The sequence below is a fragment of the Onthophagus taurus genome, chromosome 10, assembly GCF_036711975.1.
Source record: "Onthophagus taurus isolate NC chromosome 10, IU_Otau_3.0, whole genome shotgun sequence".
In the NCBI taxonomy this organism is placed as follows: domain Eukaryota; kingdom Metazoa; phylum Arthropoda; class Insecta; order Coleoptera; family Scarabaeidae; genus Onthophagus; species Onthophagus taurus.
Window position 1 is genome coordinate 1,289,749 of NC_091975.1, and position 17,944 is coordinate 1,307,692.

General features: G+C 32.2%; 2 protein-coding genes across 2 annotated transcripts; both read right to left on the bottom strand.

Moving 5' to 3' along the window:
• Positions 1-878: 878 nt before the first annotated feature.
• On the bottom strand, positions 879-11,735 carry LOC111413589 (anoctamin-6-like). The gene is made up of 11 exons (XM_023044613.2): positions 11,295-11,735; positions 11,026-11,236; positions 10,608-10,977; positions 10,341-10,558; positions 9,973-10,281; positions 9,757-9,923; positions 9,574-9,701; positions 1,542-1,747; positions 1,390-1,486; positions 1,170-1,330; positions 879-1,114 (listed from the first exon to the last, which is right to left on the bottom strand). Exons 1-11 carry the CDS (start codon positions 11,642-11,644, stop codon positions 917-919), a joined length of 2,415 nt encoding a protein of 804 aa, XP_022900381.2. The 5' UTR covers positions 11,645-11,735; the 3' UTR covers positions 879-916.
• A 4,163-nt stretch (positions 11,736-15,898) lies between these two features.
• On the bottom strand, positions 15,899-17,108 carry LOC111413621 (RAS oncogene family member Rab9). The gene is made up of 3 exons (XM_023044655.2): positions 16,748-17,108; positions 16,504-16,701; positions 15,899-16,441 (listed from the first exon to the last, which is right to left on the bottom strand). Exons 1-3 carry the CDS (start codon positions 16,946-16,948, stop codon positions 16,175-16,177), a joined length of 666 nt encoding a protein of 221 aa, XP_022900423.1. The 5' UTR covers positions 16,949-17,108; the 3' UTR covers positions 15,899-16,174.
• Positions 17,109-17,944: the final 836 nt, after the last annotated feature.

Sequence of the window (17,944 nt, forward strand, 5' to 3'; positions counted from 1 at the left end):
TACACTTAGACGCTTAATTAATAGAGATGTAAAATTTTTTTATTAAGATAATTGATTCAAAATCGAAATTGAAACAAATTTTATTTAAAACATTTTTTGATAAAAACAATAATTATTGAGATAATTACTTTTGATAGCATACTATTCAGAGGGAAATTAAAATTTCAAGATAGCAAAAAATTGTATTAACAAACACTGTTCCTGAAGTAATTCTAAACAAATTTTGTTAACAACATTTTTTGATTAAATCAACAATAAGGATAATAATTTTCAAAGCTTTGTAGCTTCTTGTTGGGTTGGGTTAATACTTGTTAAAAATGCGAATATTATGGAGATGTCATAAACGTCTATTTTCTTTTGACAATTTTTAATAAGATTTTTTTTGTTTTTTTAATAATTCTGATACTGGATCATCATCAAATGGATTGGCATAACGAGATACGTTATTTCCCAGAATATTTTTTGGTATAAGAAGTTTCCACTGATACCACTGAAGAATTTTGGACATTTTGAACGGAAGAGTCTTGGAGTTCCACAACCATGACATTCATCTTCATGTCCACATATTGTCTATCTTGTTAATAATGTGACCAGATGTGTCTAAATATATCCAATCTTGTCTAAGTATGTCTAAAAATTTCCAATCGTGTCTAAATTGGCTAAAATATATCATGGCCAAATAAGAAGAGCTGAAAGAGACAAAGGATAGGTGGAAGATAGAGGCTCGATGAAAAGCTAACGAAGGAACTATTTAGAGACTATTATTTATTCTGACTTTTGAAGATTTGGAAAAATTATGTTCAAAAGTATTGTATTATAAAAAAGTTTGCTTTAAATTGCTTTTTATTTCATGGCGATATCTCAACCAGTTGTTTATTTAAACTTTAATAATTTATTTAAACTTTTTGTACATTAATTAGTCGTTAAATAAAGGTGGAGGAATTTGAATTGTATCTGGAAAGTTTCGACGAATCGGATCGTTGTATAAATCGTTCAAAATCTTCTGTTTAATATCTCTTACTAATACTTCTTCGTATAATACACGTTCCTTAAAAACTCTTGGTTTTTCAGTTAAAGTACTCCTTAATAAACCAACTATAAACAACATAAATTGCTGAAAACCAAAAATTCGAAAAACATTTATAAATTAAAGCAGGAACATTTTTCACCTGGTAAATAATTAAAAATACTAATTGTGCAATAATAATAACATAAAATTCGATTTTTAATCCGTATTTATCAGGATTATTAGGAGGATGACGTAGCCCGGGATAATAACAAATTCCCTTAGACTGGGCAGTTTTTTCGTTAAGATCAGCTGAATCAAATTCTAAAACATAAAAATTAACATTTAAATATTAACTATTATATGTTAAACTTAAACCAAACCAGAAAGCATAAAGTTGTAGTATCCCCCTTCCGCTTTAAAATAAAACTTGTATAAAAGCCACGAAATCGTCGAACTTGAAAATGCAATCACACAACCCTAAAACAAAGATAATTAGATAATTAAGAGAGTCTTAAAGTTATAATGCGCCTACATTCACAAAAATTGCAATTCCAGATACCCATTTAATTATTTTGTTGTATGGCCCTAATCCGCTGTCTTTCATCGGTATACACTTTCTGCTATATTTGGCGAACTTAATCGCTTCTACTCTTATTTTGAAAATGTTGCGAATCACCGCAAGAAGTGGGCCCAAAGGAAATGCCGAAACAAAACCGATTATTAATGCGAATTGGCTAACTAAAAAAAATAGAATTGGTTGTTAATAAAAATTTATGTTTAATGTTAAAACTCATTTTGTGCGTATAAAATGAAAGAAATTGACAGAAAGGACTTTGCCAAGATTTATGGTCTTATTTTCAAGGGAAAATTCCCTGGATATATACCCGGAGGTATTTACCCAAGATGGGTATTTATAAAATTTGATTTAAATTGAGTTGATGGCAGTTTTGCAAGTACTTCAAGAATGCAGAGTCCATTATCGATACACCAAACTTATATATTACATTTAAAGGATTCCTACAATGACGGTAAAATTGCATGAAAGTACTGACCGAATACTCATTGGGCGTGGGGTAAGATTATGATGAACCCAAATTGTTCATCACAGTCCTGGAGAGTGCATTTAAACAACTGGATTGGACCCAAAAAGGTATAAACATTGATGGCAATACCTAAGTAATTTGCGCTACGCGGACGATATAGTCCTTATTTCGGATAGTCTTGGAGAGATGAAACTGATGCTGAAGTATGCAACTGAGTCGGGCTAAATATCAACAAAATTTGGGACAAATCTTGTTCCAAGCTCTAACATCAATATTGGTGATAATGAATACTGATGCCTTTCCATGTTTTGACGCAGTGATTGCGTTTTGAACCTCACTAATTGATATAGGTTCCATGACACTATCCTTTCTTTGGTCTATTTCCAAATCAGTTTCTATGCTTAACAGGTTTTGGAAATAATTTTTCTAAATGTCACATATTATTTTTCCTGTTCCATCTCAGCATAGAGCTACGTGCGATTTGTGCCTTTGTCTTAACTGTCTAACAAATTGAGATTGACGTAAAAATGAGCCAAGCGAATACAGATACGTTTTGGTACTTGAACAAAGCTTTGACTGATGAAGAACTTTTGGTTGAGGTTGAAAAAGTTCGTGTGAATTACAAAATATCCCGTTGGATAATTCTGAACAGACAGACATAGAAGATGACATTGTTATGACTAGTGCTAGTGAGATACCTATGCTGGAAGATGAACATGAAGAAGAAAATGGTGAACAACTAACTAATCAAAATGAGGAAAGTGACACTGAAGTAGTAGAAATACGTGGCAAAAGGCTCAAGAAGAAGAACAAGGCAGAAATTGATAGAAAATTGACAAAACGGAAAAAACAGGTTATTATACGATTATCCAGAAGGAATAATTGGTGATACTTTTGTAACTTGCAATAATCAAACAGATTATTTTCTAACACTGATGGATAACTGTGTGAAAGATATTACCTTTCAAAGTAATTTGTACGCCACCCAAAGGAATAAAACGCTAAACTTGAAAGAAGAAAAGTTGCTGTGTTTCTTTGGCATAAATTTCTTAATGAGTTATCATAGTTTGCCAAGCTATAAACTTTTCTGAAGTAATGCTGAAGGGTTGAGTGTACTACTTGCCATACCTTTGTACTGTCCTTCAGTCGTTGATGATTACAATAAAAACATGGGTTCGGTAGATCATGCCGATCAACTTGGACAAGTGTATGCAATCGACCGCCGTTTCAGAAGTGGTGGCACGGGCTTTTCTTACTGCGTCCACGAAAATGTCGTAGCGCAAGTTCACCAGCCCAGTTACCCAAAAGACGAAAGTACGGCTATTCTGTTACTTGGGAACCGTGGTACGCAATGGATTACTTTTGGAAAAGAAAGAGGAAGGTGTGAAAATTGTTCTGCCAAAGCTATATTGAGTCCAGACCCCACTCAAAATGGACTGCGCGCAATGTTTATTTATGTTGTAATGAAAGAAAGAACTGTTTTTCTGAATATCATAATGTGATTTAACCACAGCAAGTGTTACTTATTTTTTAACGTAAGAAGAAATGTATTATTTTCATATTAGCAATAAAAGTTTTTGTATACTGCAACATCACTAAAATATATTTCAATGCCTGACAGTACTTTCAAATACCACTATCCCCCTGGAATGGGGGGATTGTCATATTTTGCTAAAATTGATTCCAAAGGCCTTTACTGAGTGTATTTTAATAGCGTTTTAATTCTGTCACAAAGTTTCAAAATTTTTGACTTCTTGGGACACAAAGGGTTAAGTAGTTCGTTTAAGATCTTATTATTCTTCTTCTTTTATTCAGGTTGTAACCTGTTTTTTACGCATCATTCATGGTGTTTCATTAGAGCTGGAAATCCAACTTCCTGGTCTCCCGGGATCTCTTAGCTAATCTTTGGTCTCTTGCTGTCTTAATCAGCCAGGTTTCTTCCATTCTTTGGAAGTATTCATTAAATTTTTTTATTTTTCCCCTAGCAAATCTCATGAGATCTCCGAGTCCACAAAATTCTTTTACAATTTTGTTCCTTACTCTATCTCTTCTTGTCTTTTCCACTATTGTTCTTAAAGTACTCATCTCTGTTGGTTCGCATCGCAGCCATATATCTTGGCCATGAGGTTCATCAGGAAACTTAGAGACATCTTCATGAGCGATATTCCTGTATATTTGAAAAGAAAGGTTTTCAATCAATGCGTGCTTCCTTTGGTTATGATATACAGTTCCGGAACTTTAACATTAACGGTGGCCATTACCAGGAGGCTCAAAGTAACGCAAAGAAAGATGGAGAGGTCGATGCTGGGTGTAACCACATACGAAATGAAGACCTACGAAGAACTGGCGTAAATGATGCGGTCAACATTGTGGCAAAGCTCAAGTGGAACTGGGCGGATCATCGTCGCAAGAATGTAGAATGAGCAGTGGTTACCTGATAATAATTAGTCTTCGATCGTTGACAATTCCTCGTCTTCAACGCTCATTTCATCATGTTCCTCTACATTTTTGTCCGAATCTGTTATATTTTTACTTGTATCACTTTTATATATACTGTTTGGGTATTTACCCTGAGCCGGGGTAAGTACCCATTTTATAAATACCTACCCGCCGGGTATTTACCCAGCGCCCATCACTGGTCATAAGTATCCATTTAAATTAACTCAACATTCATGCGTTGTTGAAGATTAGAACTGAAAACAGCAAAATGATAGAAAATAGCAAGATGTCAAGAGGATGTCCAGCTTTTAGGTATCTCTTTGATGTTAAATTTCTCTTCCTCCGTCATACTTAACCTTGAGTATCAATCTGCATCATATATGGTTCGGATATCGATGGGACCCGTTCTGACTTCTCATTAGGCTAAACACATACTGACGCGACGAGCAAAGCGGCGAGCAGAGCGGTGAGGAAAGCGGCGAAAACAAACTATACATATCCAAATGAGTAGAACATAGTGGTGCGGCGCGGCGCCAAGTAGCAGTGTGGTCATAAGAGAGTATAGCGGCGCGTTCAAGCAAGTTTGTTTTCTCCGCTCTCCTCTTTGATACAAAATGGATGTTGAAGCTTTAATACATGAAAACGTTACATGAAAAGTTACAAAAATAAAATAAAATGGTTGAGAAATTGCAAGAGGTAACCACTTTTTATGAGTTCGCGAAAACCAGAAATAAAATGTATAAATGCGCATGTGTTGAAAATAAAATAAAATTACATAGAGGGTGTTCAGATGAAACAAATTCCTTCTGCGAGTATAATTGTCTGCGAGGCAACAACTCTAAAATCTGTTTTTTAAAAATGTATGTAATGTATATAATTTGTATTTTATAGTTAATATTTCCAGGCGTTGAATAGTAAGGTAAGGGAAGGGGATAATAAAATTTGGATTTTTAAATTAATAGAAAAATATAGGATAGGGAATACAAGGATAGGGTGTAGACAGGAGTTGGGTATTGCCGCAGGGACCCCAAAATCTGCGAACAGTGTGTGCGGCTAAGTACACTGATCCTCGGTATTTTGGGGAAATGGGTTATTGAGGCATTTGTATAAGGGTGGCTTTAAGGGGAGGATTAAGGCACTCAAGTCTTGTATTAGTTTTTATGAATTTGTCTATTTCATAGCTCTCTAAAAGCTCAAGTTTGTGGCCTTTATTTTGTTTATGTATCAGTGTTACATTTTCTTTAATATCAAAAGTGTGGTTGTGCAGAGATAGGTGTTTACCAAAATTAGAGTTGGGTTTTATTAAATGTTCTCTAATTCTTGTTTTTAGGGCTCTCATTGTTTTGCCAATATATGTAGCTCCGCAGATATTACATTCTAAACTGTAAACACCGTTAAGTTCCAACAAGTCTAGCTTATCTTTTGCATTATGCAAAAGTTTTTGTAAGGTGTGATTGTTTTTGTAAGATATGCCGATTCCATATTTATTGAAAATGTTTCTGATATTGTGAGCTATTTTGCCGGGATAAGTAATTGATCTGTATGTATCAAAGTTTTGAGTTATAGGTTGAAGACCTGTAGAGTTGTTAAGGTTTTGTTCAAAAATGAATTTATTAATTATTTTGTCAATTTGGGATAATTGAGTTTAGTTGTTTATGTTTTTCAATTTCTATAGTAAATTTATGATTTTTATGGAGGTTATTAATGTATTTATGTAAATCATCTATCAAATTGAATCCGTCATCATCCCAAATTATCAAAATATCATCAACATATCTGAGCCACAGGACTATATTATTATTGTTAATGTTATCTTTGTGTAAAATTTTGTTTTCTATATTATTAAGGAATATGTCGGAGAGTAGACCGCTCAAGGGGGATCCCATTGGAAGACCCTCATTATATTGGTAAAATTTATCATTGAATAATGGCGTAGTTGTTCATACAAATGATGAAATTCGCCATGTATATGTCTACTTTTATTTATTTCATGTACAGGGTGTCCCAATTTCGATGTCCACATAGGCTATCTCCGAAACTAAAAGAGATAGAAAAAAAGTAGCTTACATGTCATGATCTCGTTTTTCGAGAAAATGCTAATGCCGAAAACTCCGAACAGCTATCGTCTTTTGTTTTCGCCCTATCGGCAAAAACTGAAAATTTTGCGAAAACGACAATAGCGAATATCTCACTTATTATCAACGATGGAGTATTATAAATAAAACATTTTATGGGCAACTTTTTATGAAGAATTCAGTGGCGTAGGTAGATTTTTTTTCAAATCTTTTATTTTCGAGATTTGAGACATAACTTTATTTTTTTAAATGGAAACCATAGTTGGCTATGACCTAAAATAATTTGTTATTTTCTTCTGATAACAAATATATATAGTTTGTGGGGTATATTTCTTATAGTTATTGAATAATTAACAGAAATTCATTTTGTTCTATCTAAAACTAATGTATGTATTTAAAAGTTAATGTTGCTATGGTGATAACCATACATACTATGATGGAACATAATGTATCAATTTTTTTTGTTCTTTCTAAAACTATTGTATGTATTTAAAACTTAATGTTGTTATGGTGATAACCATACCATGATGGAAAACATTGGGTAAGTTCAGCAGGTGTCAACAGTTGAATTAAATCAGTCAGCTAGTTGTATGAGCTTTAATACAGCGGAACGAAATCGGCTGAACAAGCAATTGAGAATTAGCAGTTCAGCATAACCTAAAACTATGGCCAACAATAATATTTTTGAAAATTTTGTGTTATTACAAGAGATAATGGATGATGATGTTGATTTTAAGGCTCATTTCATTTTATACAGTTCTGCCAGTTTTCAAAATTAAAGGGGAGAAACAAAAAATATTAATCCTAACCTAGAATTTCACAACCGCTGACAAACTAAGCGCAGATTACTTACGCTGAGATATTTACTAAACTGCTGCGTAACAGCGCTGACTTAGTGTATCGTTCAGCCGCAACTGCTAATATAGCAACTCAACAGTTGACACCGGCGTGCCCATTGTTTCCAATTATTGCCAAAGTTTATAGCAAGGAGTTTGTAGTAGTATTTAAAAATTCACTAACAACTCTGGCATTCTGTGCTGGTGCTCCGTCATATTGAAAATATATCATTTGAGACTTATTTAAAGACAAATTGTCGACCAAAGACACAATGTGCTACCTTCATATATTGAGGTATTACCTGAGTTTAAGTTTTTATGGTAGATACTATATGCTAACATTCTATTATCTAAAAGGACACACCATACATTGAATCCCAACTTTCTTTGAACACTCATTGAGACTTCATTGGTCCAGATGACATTTTGAACAAACAGCAGATTATTTAATTTTTCTAAATATCATCTACAAAATTCTAATCTTAGATTGACATCTCCGGCACGTAAATAATGAGTTAGCCCCTATGCAGACATCGAAATTGGGACACCCTGTACTGTTTGGGTATTTACCCTGAGCCGGGGTAAGTACCCATTTTATAAATACCTACCCGCCGGGTATTTACCCAGCGCCCATCACTGGTCATAAGTATCCATCTAAATTAACTCAACATTCATGCGTTGTTGAAGATTAGAACTGAAAACAGCAAAATGATAGAAAATAGCAAGATGTCAAGAGGATGTCCAGCTTTTAGGTATCTCTTTGATGTTAAATTTCTCTTCCTCCGTCATACTTAACCTTGAGTATCAATCTGCATCATATATGGTTCGGATATCGATGGGACCCGTTCTGACTTCTCATTACTATTCTGCATCCTCTGTAATTAGTTGGGTGCTCTTTTTGTATTACATTACATTACATAGAATACCAACCAACCTTGCACCGCGACCCTAAGGATCTATTGTACCCCGATAGATATTGTTATCAAATTTCACCGTGCAGTCCAATGCTCTTAACGAACATTAATACCTTGCTCGGCGAAAGGTCATTCAGATCTTTTGAGGAGATAAACTGCGACCCAAAAATCGAGAATTTGATACGGTTAACGGCAGGGCAGTGGCATAAAACATGCTCAACCGTCTCTGCTTCCTACGCACATAGTCGGCTAAACCCAACAAGTTGAGGTGTGCTTTTAATCGGCAGTGCCCATTAGAACTTTTATGCTACTACGGGCAAGTCCTAAAATATTCCCGAGTTTGACAGTGGCGATGTTAATAAACACCTTAGCATGTCTCATTCCAGGAGAACTGGTCCACAGTAGGCGAAGTCTCTCTTCAGCCCACAGTCCAATCCTATATTTGGCCATCGCAAATGATACACCAACTGCTGGTTCCGGTCCCACAAACGCTTCAGCGCTGCCATCTCGTGTTAGCTTATCTGCCGCTTCATTGCCAGCAACCCCAGAGTGACCCGGGACCCAGATCAGAGAGACTCTGTTATCACAACTCAGTGTGTTTAATGTTCTCTTACAATCATTAACCAGATCCGACACCGTTTTCACGGCTTGCAGCGCCTGGAGAGCGGCTTGACTGTCTGAGAAAATTCGTACTGTCATGTTCTTCACCCCTTGTTCAAGAAGGATTTTAGCACCCATGTCAATAGCAAATACTTCCGCCTGGAATACAGTACAGTACGTACCCAGGCTGTAGGCTTGCTTAATTCGAGGTGTCTGGCAATATACTCCTGCTCCTACCCCTTCAGGCGTTTTTGATCCATCTGTGTACAAGCAAATGTCTGCCCGAACCAAAGAATTTTCATTTTCGATCCAGGACTGCCGCTCAGGCAGTACAATCTGGTATCGAGCATTAATCACTGATAGTGATACCGCCAAATCTGACGGCATTGATAGCACAGTATCAGTGCTTATAATGTCTTCCGCAGCTCATTGGTAGGACATGTCGGAACAGTTTTGAGCATATTGCTTAAATCTGTAAATGGTTGTTCTAGGCACTTTCTCTATATGCAAAATGCAGACGAGATAGGCCAAGGCTCTTTTTGTATAGTAGAACACTAAATCGCTTGTGAACGAGGCGCCATCTATCGAAATCTATTACCACTAACATTTTACGCACACTAAAATGAGTTTTTCGTTAATAATAAATCTCTTAATTACTTATATCATAAATATTTATGTATGAAAAAAGTCTAACAGACGGTAATAAACCAAAATCCAGCTCCCATTGAGGAAAATTTGGTAAATCCTTGGTATGTTTTCGCTTGTTTATTTTAACTTGAACAAACCTTGAAAACAAATTTTTTTTGTTATCTAAATAAATTATTTCGAATTTTTAATTACATCTCCAGAAATTGTTGAATAAGCAGCCTTGCACTATCAAACCCGAAAAGCGTTCCCAAAGCTATCCCTAAATTAAAAAAACAACCGAGTGGGCCACATAAATCGTGAGAAAACTCTTTCAATAAGTAATAATCAGCATTTTTTCCCGGATGGCTATAAGCTCGACCCTTTAAATTGAAATTATTTAAAAATTAATTTGTATTAATTAATGTTTACCCGAATAAATGTGAGATAAATAAGCGCTACATATCTATTTGCAAACAATAAAATCGAATGTTTAATAATGTAGGAGTGGTCGTAATCATGTTGGCTAGCTGGAGTTTCCATTTTTGTAAAAAAGGCGGATACCACGGGTAACCATGTAACAAACCCATAAACTTGTATAAATAGCATCACACCACTTAAAATTTTACTAAAAAGTGTTGCTTGTACAACCGTTTTTTGATCAACACTGTACATGATATAATAAGAAAGTCGATTTCCTACGATGACCATGCATATTCCAAATAAAATTAATAAGAATCCCTAAAAAACATTAAAAAATTCGTTTTAAACGTTGTGGATCATATTTTTTGAGGTGTTACCAAAAAAACGATACAACCGTTTGTAAAAGATAAAGTAAAGAATCTTTTGTATGTTGGGACGTAATGTTCTTCTTCTCCCGTTGCGGCGTTGATGCGGGTATGTTTGGCAATTTTTACATATTCCGGTCTCAAATCTTTTTGCAAACGTATTCGAACCACGTTCCAATTCATTCTAAGCATGTTTAAGCGTCTTTTCCAGAAGAACATTACAAAAATGCCTTAAATTTGTGGATGATAAATTAAATGATTTTTTATTAAAAAATTTACCCCAAATTGACATCAAAACGCCATAAATACTCGAAAACATGGAGTCTAAAATAACCGCTTTCTTCATATCATCACAATAATTATTGTACATCTCATATTGACACGTGATATTATTTGAACAAACCGGACATAACGTTAAATTGCTTTTGCATATTTCTTCATCGATTACATCAAAATTTTGAAATATTGCCATTAAGAACCCAGCAATGTAAAAAATTACACCGATCGCAGCCGCAGCAGCTAAACATTTTGTGTAAAAATCCATAAAAGCGAAGTAAATGGCTATTTTGGTGCCGAAATATTTTTCGATTAAATTTAACGGCTGATTTTTATAAAAATAGGAAAAATTAGCCCAATATTTTACTAAAAGCTAACCGCGAAAACGTTATTTCTTACAACACAAGTTTTATTTAATTACTTGTCTCTCTGAAAGCGGTCCTTGTTGAGTCCAATAATAAGAACCATCATGTACCGGGTAAGCAGCAGCAAATATTCCCTTTGAAAGTAATTTATCGACCCCGTAATCGTTGACTTTTTCATCAAACCAAGTTTTTGTCATTAATAGGTAAAGTAACATTGATTTTTCGGCTTTTGTTGGTTTAGTTGGTCTTAAATCCAGTAAAGTCTCCCTTATTACCCATTAAATAAATTTAAATTAATGAAAAAAATTAAAGAAAATCAACTTACGGTGCTCTTCGAAAAATACGAGAAGAATCTTTTAAATCAATTTCGGTTTGAAATATTTTCCAGTTGAATTTGGTGTCGGACGAAAAATATGGGTTAATATACGATAAATTGATGTTGTAGGAATTGCATAATTCTTGGACTAAATGGTCAGGAATTGTTAATCGTACAAATAAATATTTTGTGTAAAAAATTCCGTAATCCATAGTCAAGTCGACCCCTTTGGCAGCTAATGCGTTTAAAAAGTTATTTGCCAATTTTACATTATCGTTGTTTTCTAATTTCTTGCCGGCGATTACGATTACGTAATCCACTTCTTCCGGTTTAGATGGTGTTCCCGTTTCCTTTTTCATCTGGATGGAGAATCTGATTTCTTGGATATATATATTTTTACACTAACGTGAACTAAATGGAGTAATTACGAGAACGTCTTATAAATGTCTGATTTTTGTTGACAATTTAAAATTTTTTTTTGTTTTTTTACGTTTGATTTTTTAAGGTCAATTGTAACTGCAGTTTTATACCATAGTTAATTCTTCTTAACCATCAGCTTGGAAAAGACTCGAGTGGAGAGCTTGGATGCTACATTTGAAACGGGAAACTGCTGTTGATGGTAGCGCAAGGGATTCGGAACATGTTACAAAAAAACTTTTAGTATAAAAGTTGTAGCAAATTTTATTCTTAACAATATTGCTCTCTTTGATTTTTGCTCTCAGATACATAGATATCGAGAAAACTACGAAAATATGAAAACTTGATGAATTTTGTTGTTTTACTAGATATTATGGTAACATTTGGGAATTGAAGCGTCTTACAGAAAAACCTTTAGAACAATAGTTGTAGCAAATTTTATCCTTAACAATATTTCTCTCTTGCGCTTTTGCTCTAAAATGCATAGATATCGAGAAAAACGCGAAAATATGCAAATTTGATAAATTTCGTTGTTTTACTAGATTTTATTGTAACACTTGGGAATTGGAACATGTTACAAAAAAACTTTTAGTATAAAAGTTGTAGCAAATTTTATTCTTAACAATATTGCTCTCTTTGATTTTTGCTCTCAGATACTTAGATATCGAGAAAACTACGAAAATATCAAAACTTGATGAATTTTGTTGTTTTACTAGGTATTACGGTAACATTTGGGAATTGAAGCGTCTTACAGAAAAACATTTAGAACAATAGTTGTAGCAAATTTTATCCTTAACAATATTACTCTCTTGCGCTTTTGCTCCAAAATGCATAGATATCGAGAAAAACGCGAAAATATGCAAATTTGATGAATTTCGTTGTTTTACTAGATGTTATTGTAACAATTGGGATTCGGAACATGTTACAAAAAAACTTTTAGTATAAAAGTTGTAGCAAATTTTATTCTTAACAATATTGCTCTCTTTGATTTTTGCTCTCAGATACATAGATATCGAGAAAACTACGAAAATATGAAAACTTGATGAATTTTGTTGTTTTACTAGGTATTATGGTAACATTTGGGAATTGAAGCGTCTTACAAAAAAACCTTTAGAACAATACTTGTAGCAAATTTTATCCTTAACAATATTACTCTCTTGCGCTTTTGCTCTAAAATGCATAGATATCGAGAAAAACGCGAAAATATGCAAATTTGATGAATTTCGTTGCTTTACTAGATGTTATTGTAACACTTGGGAATTGGAACATGTTACAAAAAAACTTTTAGTATAAAAGTTGTAGCAAATTTTATTCTTAACAATATTGCTCTCTTTGATTTTTGCTCTCAGATACATAGATATCGAGAAAACTACGAAAATATCAAAACTTGATGAATTTTGTTGTTTTACTAGGTATTACGGTAACATTTGGGAATTGAAGCGTCTTACAGAAAAACATTTAGAACAATAGTTGTAGCAAATTTTATCCTTAACAATATTACTCTCTTGCGCTTTTGCTCCAAAATGCATAGATATCGAGAAAAACGCGAAAATATGCAAATTTGATGAATTTCGTTGTTTTACTAGATGTTATTGTAACAATTGGGATTCGGAACATGTTACAAAAAAACTTTTAGTATAAAAGTTGTAGCAAATTTTATTCTTAACAATATTGCTCTCTTTGATTTTTGCTCTCAGATACATAGATATCGAGAAAACTACGAAAATATGAAAACTTGATGAATTTTGTTGTTTTACTAGGTATTATGGTAACATTTGGGAATTGAAGCGTCTTACAAAAAAACCTTTAGAACAATACTTGTAGCAAATTTTATCCTTAACAATATTACTCTCTTGCGCTTTTGCTCTAAAATGCATAGATATCGAGAAAAACGCGAAAATATGCAAATTTGATGAATTTCGTTGCTTTACTAGATGTTATTGTAACACTTGGGAATTGGAACATGTTACAAAAAAACTTTTAGTATAAAAGTTGTAGCAAATTTTATTCTTAACAATATTGCTCTCTTTGATTTTTGCTCTCAGATACATAGATATCGAGAAAACTACGAAAATATCAAAACTTGATGAATTTTGTTGTTTTACTAGGTATTATGGTAACATTTGGGAATTGAAGCGTCTTACAGAAAAACCTTTAGAACAATAGTTGTAGCAAATTTTATCCTTAACAATATTACTCTCTTGCGCTTTTGCTCTAAAATGCATAGACATCGAGAAAAACGTGAAAATATGCAAATTTGATGAATTTTGTTGTTTTACTAGATGTTATTGTAACACTTGAGATTCGGAACATGTTACAAAAAAACTTTTAGTATAAAAGGTGTAGCAAATTTTATACTTAACAATATTGCTCTCTTTGATTTTTGCTCTCAGATACTTAGATATCAAGAAAACTACAAAAATATAAAAACTTGATGAATTTTGTTGTTTTACTAGGTATTATGGTAACATTTGGGAATTGAAGCGTCTTACAGAAAAACCTTTAAAACAATAGTTGTAGCAAATTTTATCCTTAACAATATTACTCTCTTGCGCTTTTGCTCTAAAATGCATAGATATCGAGAAAAACGCGAAAATATGCAAATTTGATGAATTTCGTTGTTTTACTAGATGTTATTGTAACACTTGGGAATTGGAACATATTACAAAAAAAACTTTTAGTATAAAAGTTGTAGCAAATTTTATTCTTAACAATATTGCTCTCTTTGATTTTTGCTCTCAGATACATAGATATCGAGAAAACTACGAAAATATGAAAACTTGATGAATTTTGTTATTTTACTAGGTATTATGGTAACATTTGGGAATTGAAGCGTCTTACAGAAAAATCTTTAGAACAATAGTTGTAGCAAATTTTATCCTTAACAATATTACTCTCTTGCGCTTTTGCTCTAAAATGCATAGATATCGAGAAAAACGCGAAAATATGCAAATTTGATGAATTTCGTTGCTTTACTAGATGTTATTGTAACACTTGGGAATTGGAACATGTTACAAAAAAACTTTTAGTATAAAAGTTGTAGCAAATTTTATTCTTAACAATATTGCTCTCTTTGATTTTTGCTCTCAGATACATAGATATCGAGAAAACTACGAAAATATGAAAACTTGATGAATTTTGTTTTTTACTAGGTGTTATGGTAACATTTGGGACTTGAAGCGTCTTACAAAAAAACCTTTAGAACAATAGTTGTAGCAAATTTTATCCTTAACAATATTACTCTCTTGCGCTTTTGCTCTAAAATGCATAGATATCGAGAAAAACGTGAAAATATGCAAATTTGATGAATTTCGTTGTTTTACTAGATGTTATTGTAACACTTGGGATTCGGAACATGTTACAAAAAAACTTTTAGTATAAAAGTTGTAGCAAATTTTATTCTAAACAATATTGCTCTCTTTGACTTTTGCTCTTAGATTCATCAATATCGAGAAAAATATGAAAATTTATGCTGCTTTATACTTTTTGCAGATAACCATTAATTTGAGAAATGCTGAAGAACTGAAGTACTGAAGAAAATCTAGATATCATGCTAATTGAGTAATCTAGTTTTCTGCCAATAGTATCTTGTCCTTTAGCAGCAATATTTATTAACAGTCTTCTGCAAACATTGTTTAGTCTTCTATTAGCAGCATCTAATCGTCTGTCACAACAACTATTGTCTTCTGTCAGCAATGCTTAGTCTTCTGCCAACAACATTTGGTCCTCCATTAGCAATATCTAGTCGTATATAAGCAGTACTTAATCTTCTGCAAGCAGAACCAGCGTTCTATCAGCAGTATCTAGCCTACTACCAGCTATATTTGTTATTCACTGGGAATGTCTAGTATTCTGTAAGCAGTGAGTAATCATCAATAGTCCTCAATACAGCTAAAGTAAATTATTTCCAGTTTGAAAATAAAATTGAAGCAACATTTGCAAATAGACACCCAAGTTGAAGCTGTGGCAAGACAAATTCCTCTTCAACAACAGCCCAATTCCAATTTAGTCACTAACTGAAACATAAGCATTGATCTTCTAAGTCTTTATTTTTAATAATTTAAATACACAATTGCTGTACAAAAAGCTCCAATAGTGTTTTATCCTCTACAATAATATATAAAAATATATTATCATTAAATACCTTACATCTAAATTGATTATTTACAAATTACAAGCAAAAAGTGGGAATGTTTCACTTAATCTAAGCGTTTTATAAAAAAATACAAGTCATTTAATAACTTTGTGGGCCTCCTTAACAATTAATTATTGCACCAAGCTGTGTTTCATCAAATTCTAAGTAGATCATACGTGTGTTAATAATAAATATTAAGTTAAAAACATTTAATAATAATAACTTTGGTTAATTTCGCTTATTATTATTACTTTGGTTTCAAAAAAAACCCTTAATACTCATTTAATACATCATAAAATTATAAGTACTTATTATTAATTAGTTGATGATCATTTTTTTATTCTTCAGAGTTTCCTGAACAACAAGAAGTTCGATTATCCCCATTTTTCTTTCGCAAATCGATGGTATCATCACAGGAATGATTCTCATTTCGATCTGCTCGACTTTCAGCTCTTAACCAGAATTGAACTGCCATTTTAAAAGCTTCCTGAACGTTGTTAGAGCTTTTTGCTGATGTTTCAATAAAGCTTGAGATGTTATTTTCATTGCACCAAGCTTCCAACTCAATTAAAGCAACCTCTCTTTGTTCGCTAACCACATCTGACTAAAATTTTTGATTTAATTAATTAATTAATTAAAAGGGTTCTAATAAATAATAAAACACACCTTATTTCCTACAACGATAAAAGGGAATTGGACGCTTTCTTTTACATCGGCGTAAAACAAAAATTCGTTTTTCCACATTGAGAGGTTACGAAAGCTTACTTTATCGTCTATGGAGTAAGTTAAAATGCAAATATCGCTTCCTCTGTAAAATGGGGTTCGTAATGTTTTAAATCTTTCTTGTCCTGCTGTGTCCCAAATCTACACAAACTTAATTAACAATGAATTAACACAATTTAACATTTACCTGTAATGTATAAGTTTCCCCATCAATTTCGATATCTTTATTAAGGAATTCTACTCCTATTGTGTGATAAGAATGTTCATCGAAGTGATTAGAAACGAATCGATTCATCAAACAACTTTTTCCGACGCCCCCATCGCCAAGAATGACCACTTTGAGCATGGTGTTCTTGTTCGCGGGGCGCATTGTGACTCTACTGGACATTTTTGTGGTTGTTTATGATTTTATTAGTGAAACGGTGGTGGTTGATAACAAAAAAGTACTTTCCATATCGTCAGTTTTGTGAATTCCTGTGAATTACATACGGTTTTATTTTATGTGACAGTTGAGATGTCATAATCATAACCTTCAAATTTTATTACTTAAATTAAAATGGGTTCGATTAAAATTGTTTTAAATCAATTTATATTTATTTAATTAATTTATTGGATTTATTATGTTAATAATTAATTAATTTATTAATTTTTTTAGGTTGATATAGATTAATATAATTATAAATGAAGAAATTAGAATTAATTGTTTCGATTGATTCAATATTTTTATTGTGACTCTTATCAATGATGTCATAATCATAACCTTCAAATTTTATTACTTAAATTAAAATGGGTTCGATTAAAATTGTTTTAAATCAATTTATATTTATTTAATTAATTTATTAGATTTATTATGTTAATAATTAATTAATTTATTAATTGTTTTAGGTTGATATAGATTAATATAATTATAAATGAAGAAATTAGAATTAATTGTTTCGATTGATTCAATATTTTTATTGTGACTCTTATCAATGATGTCATAATCATAACCTTCAAATTTTATTACTTAAATTAAAATGGGTTCGATTAAAATTGTTTTAAATCAATTTATATTTATTTAATTAATTTATTGGATTTATTATGTTAATAATTAATTAATTTATTAATTTTTTTAGGTTGATATAGATTAATATAATTATAAATGAAGAAATTAGAATTAATTGTTTCGATTGATTCAATATTTTTATCATTGTTTGGTTGATTATTACTAGTTTGCTAAAAATAGACTGTTAATAACCAAGATTTATTATAAATAATCTGATTTATAATTAAATTGAATTAAAATAAACTAAAATAAAAAAAAATTTGCTACATCAATTTTCTAAGTTAATTATTTATTAAAAAAATATTTATATGATGTATTTTTGATTCATTATAAACAATT

Bases quoted from the DNA above. Each gene is read 5' to 3' on its own strand.
- LOC111413589 (XM_023044613.2), bottom strand. From the start codon at position 11,644: ATGAAAAAGGAAACGGGAACACCATCTAAACCGGAAGAAGTGGATTAC. The intron at 9,924-9,972 runs GTAAACATTAAT...TTCAATTTAAAG, and splicing joins TTTATCTCACATTTATTCGG to GGTCGAGCTTATAGCCATCC. The intron at 9,702-9,756 runs GTAATTAAAAAT...TTTGTTTTCAAG, and splicing joins ATTCAACAATTTCTGGAGAT to GTTTGTTCAAGTTAAAATAA.
- LOC111413621 (XM_023044655.2), bottom strand. From the start codon at position 16,948: ATGTCCAGTAGAGTCACAATGCGCCCCGCGAACAAGAACACCATGCTC. The intron at 16,702-16,747 runs GTAAATGTTAAA...AAGTTTGTGTAG, and splicing joins GGGAAACTTATACATTACAG to ATTTGGGACACAGCAGGACA. The intron at 16,442-16,503 runs GTGTGTTTTATT...CAAAAATTTTAG, and splicing joins TTATCGTTGTAGGAAATAAG to TCAGATGTGGTTAGCGAACA.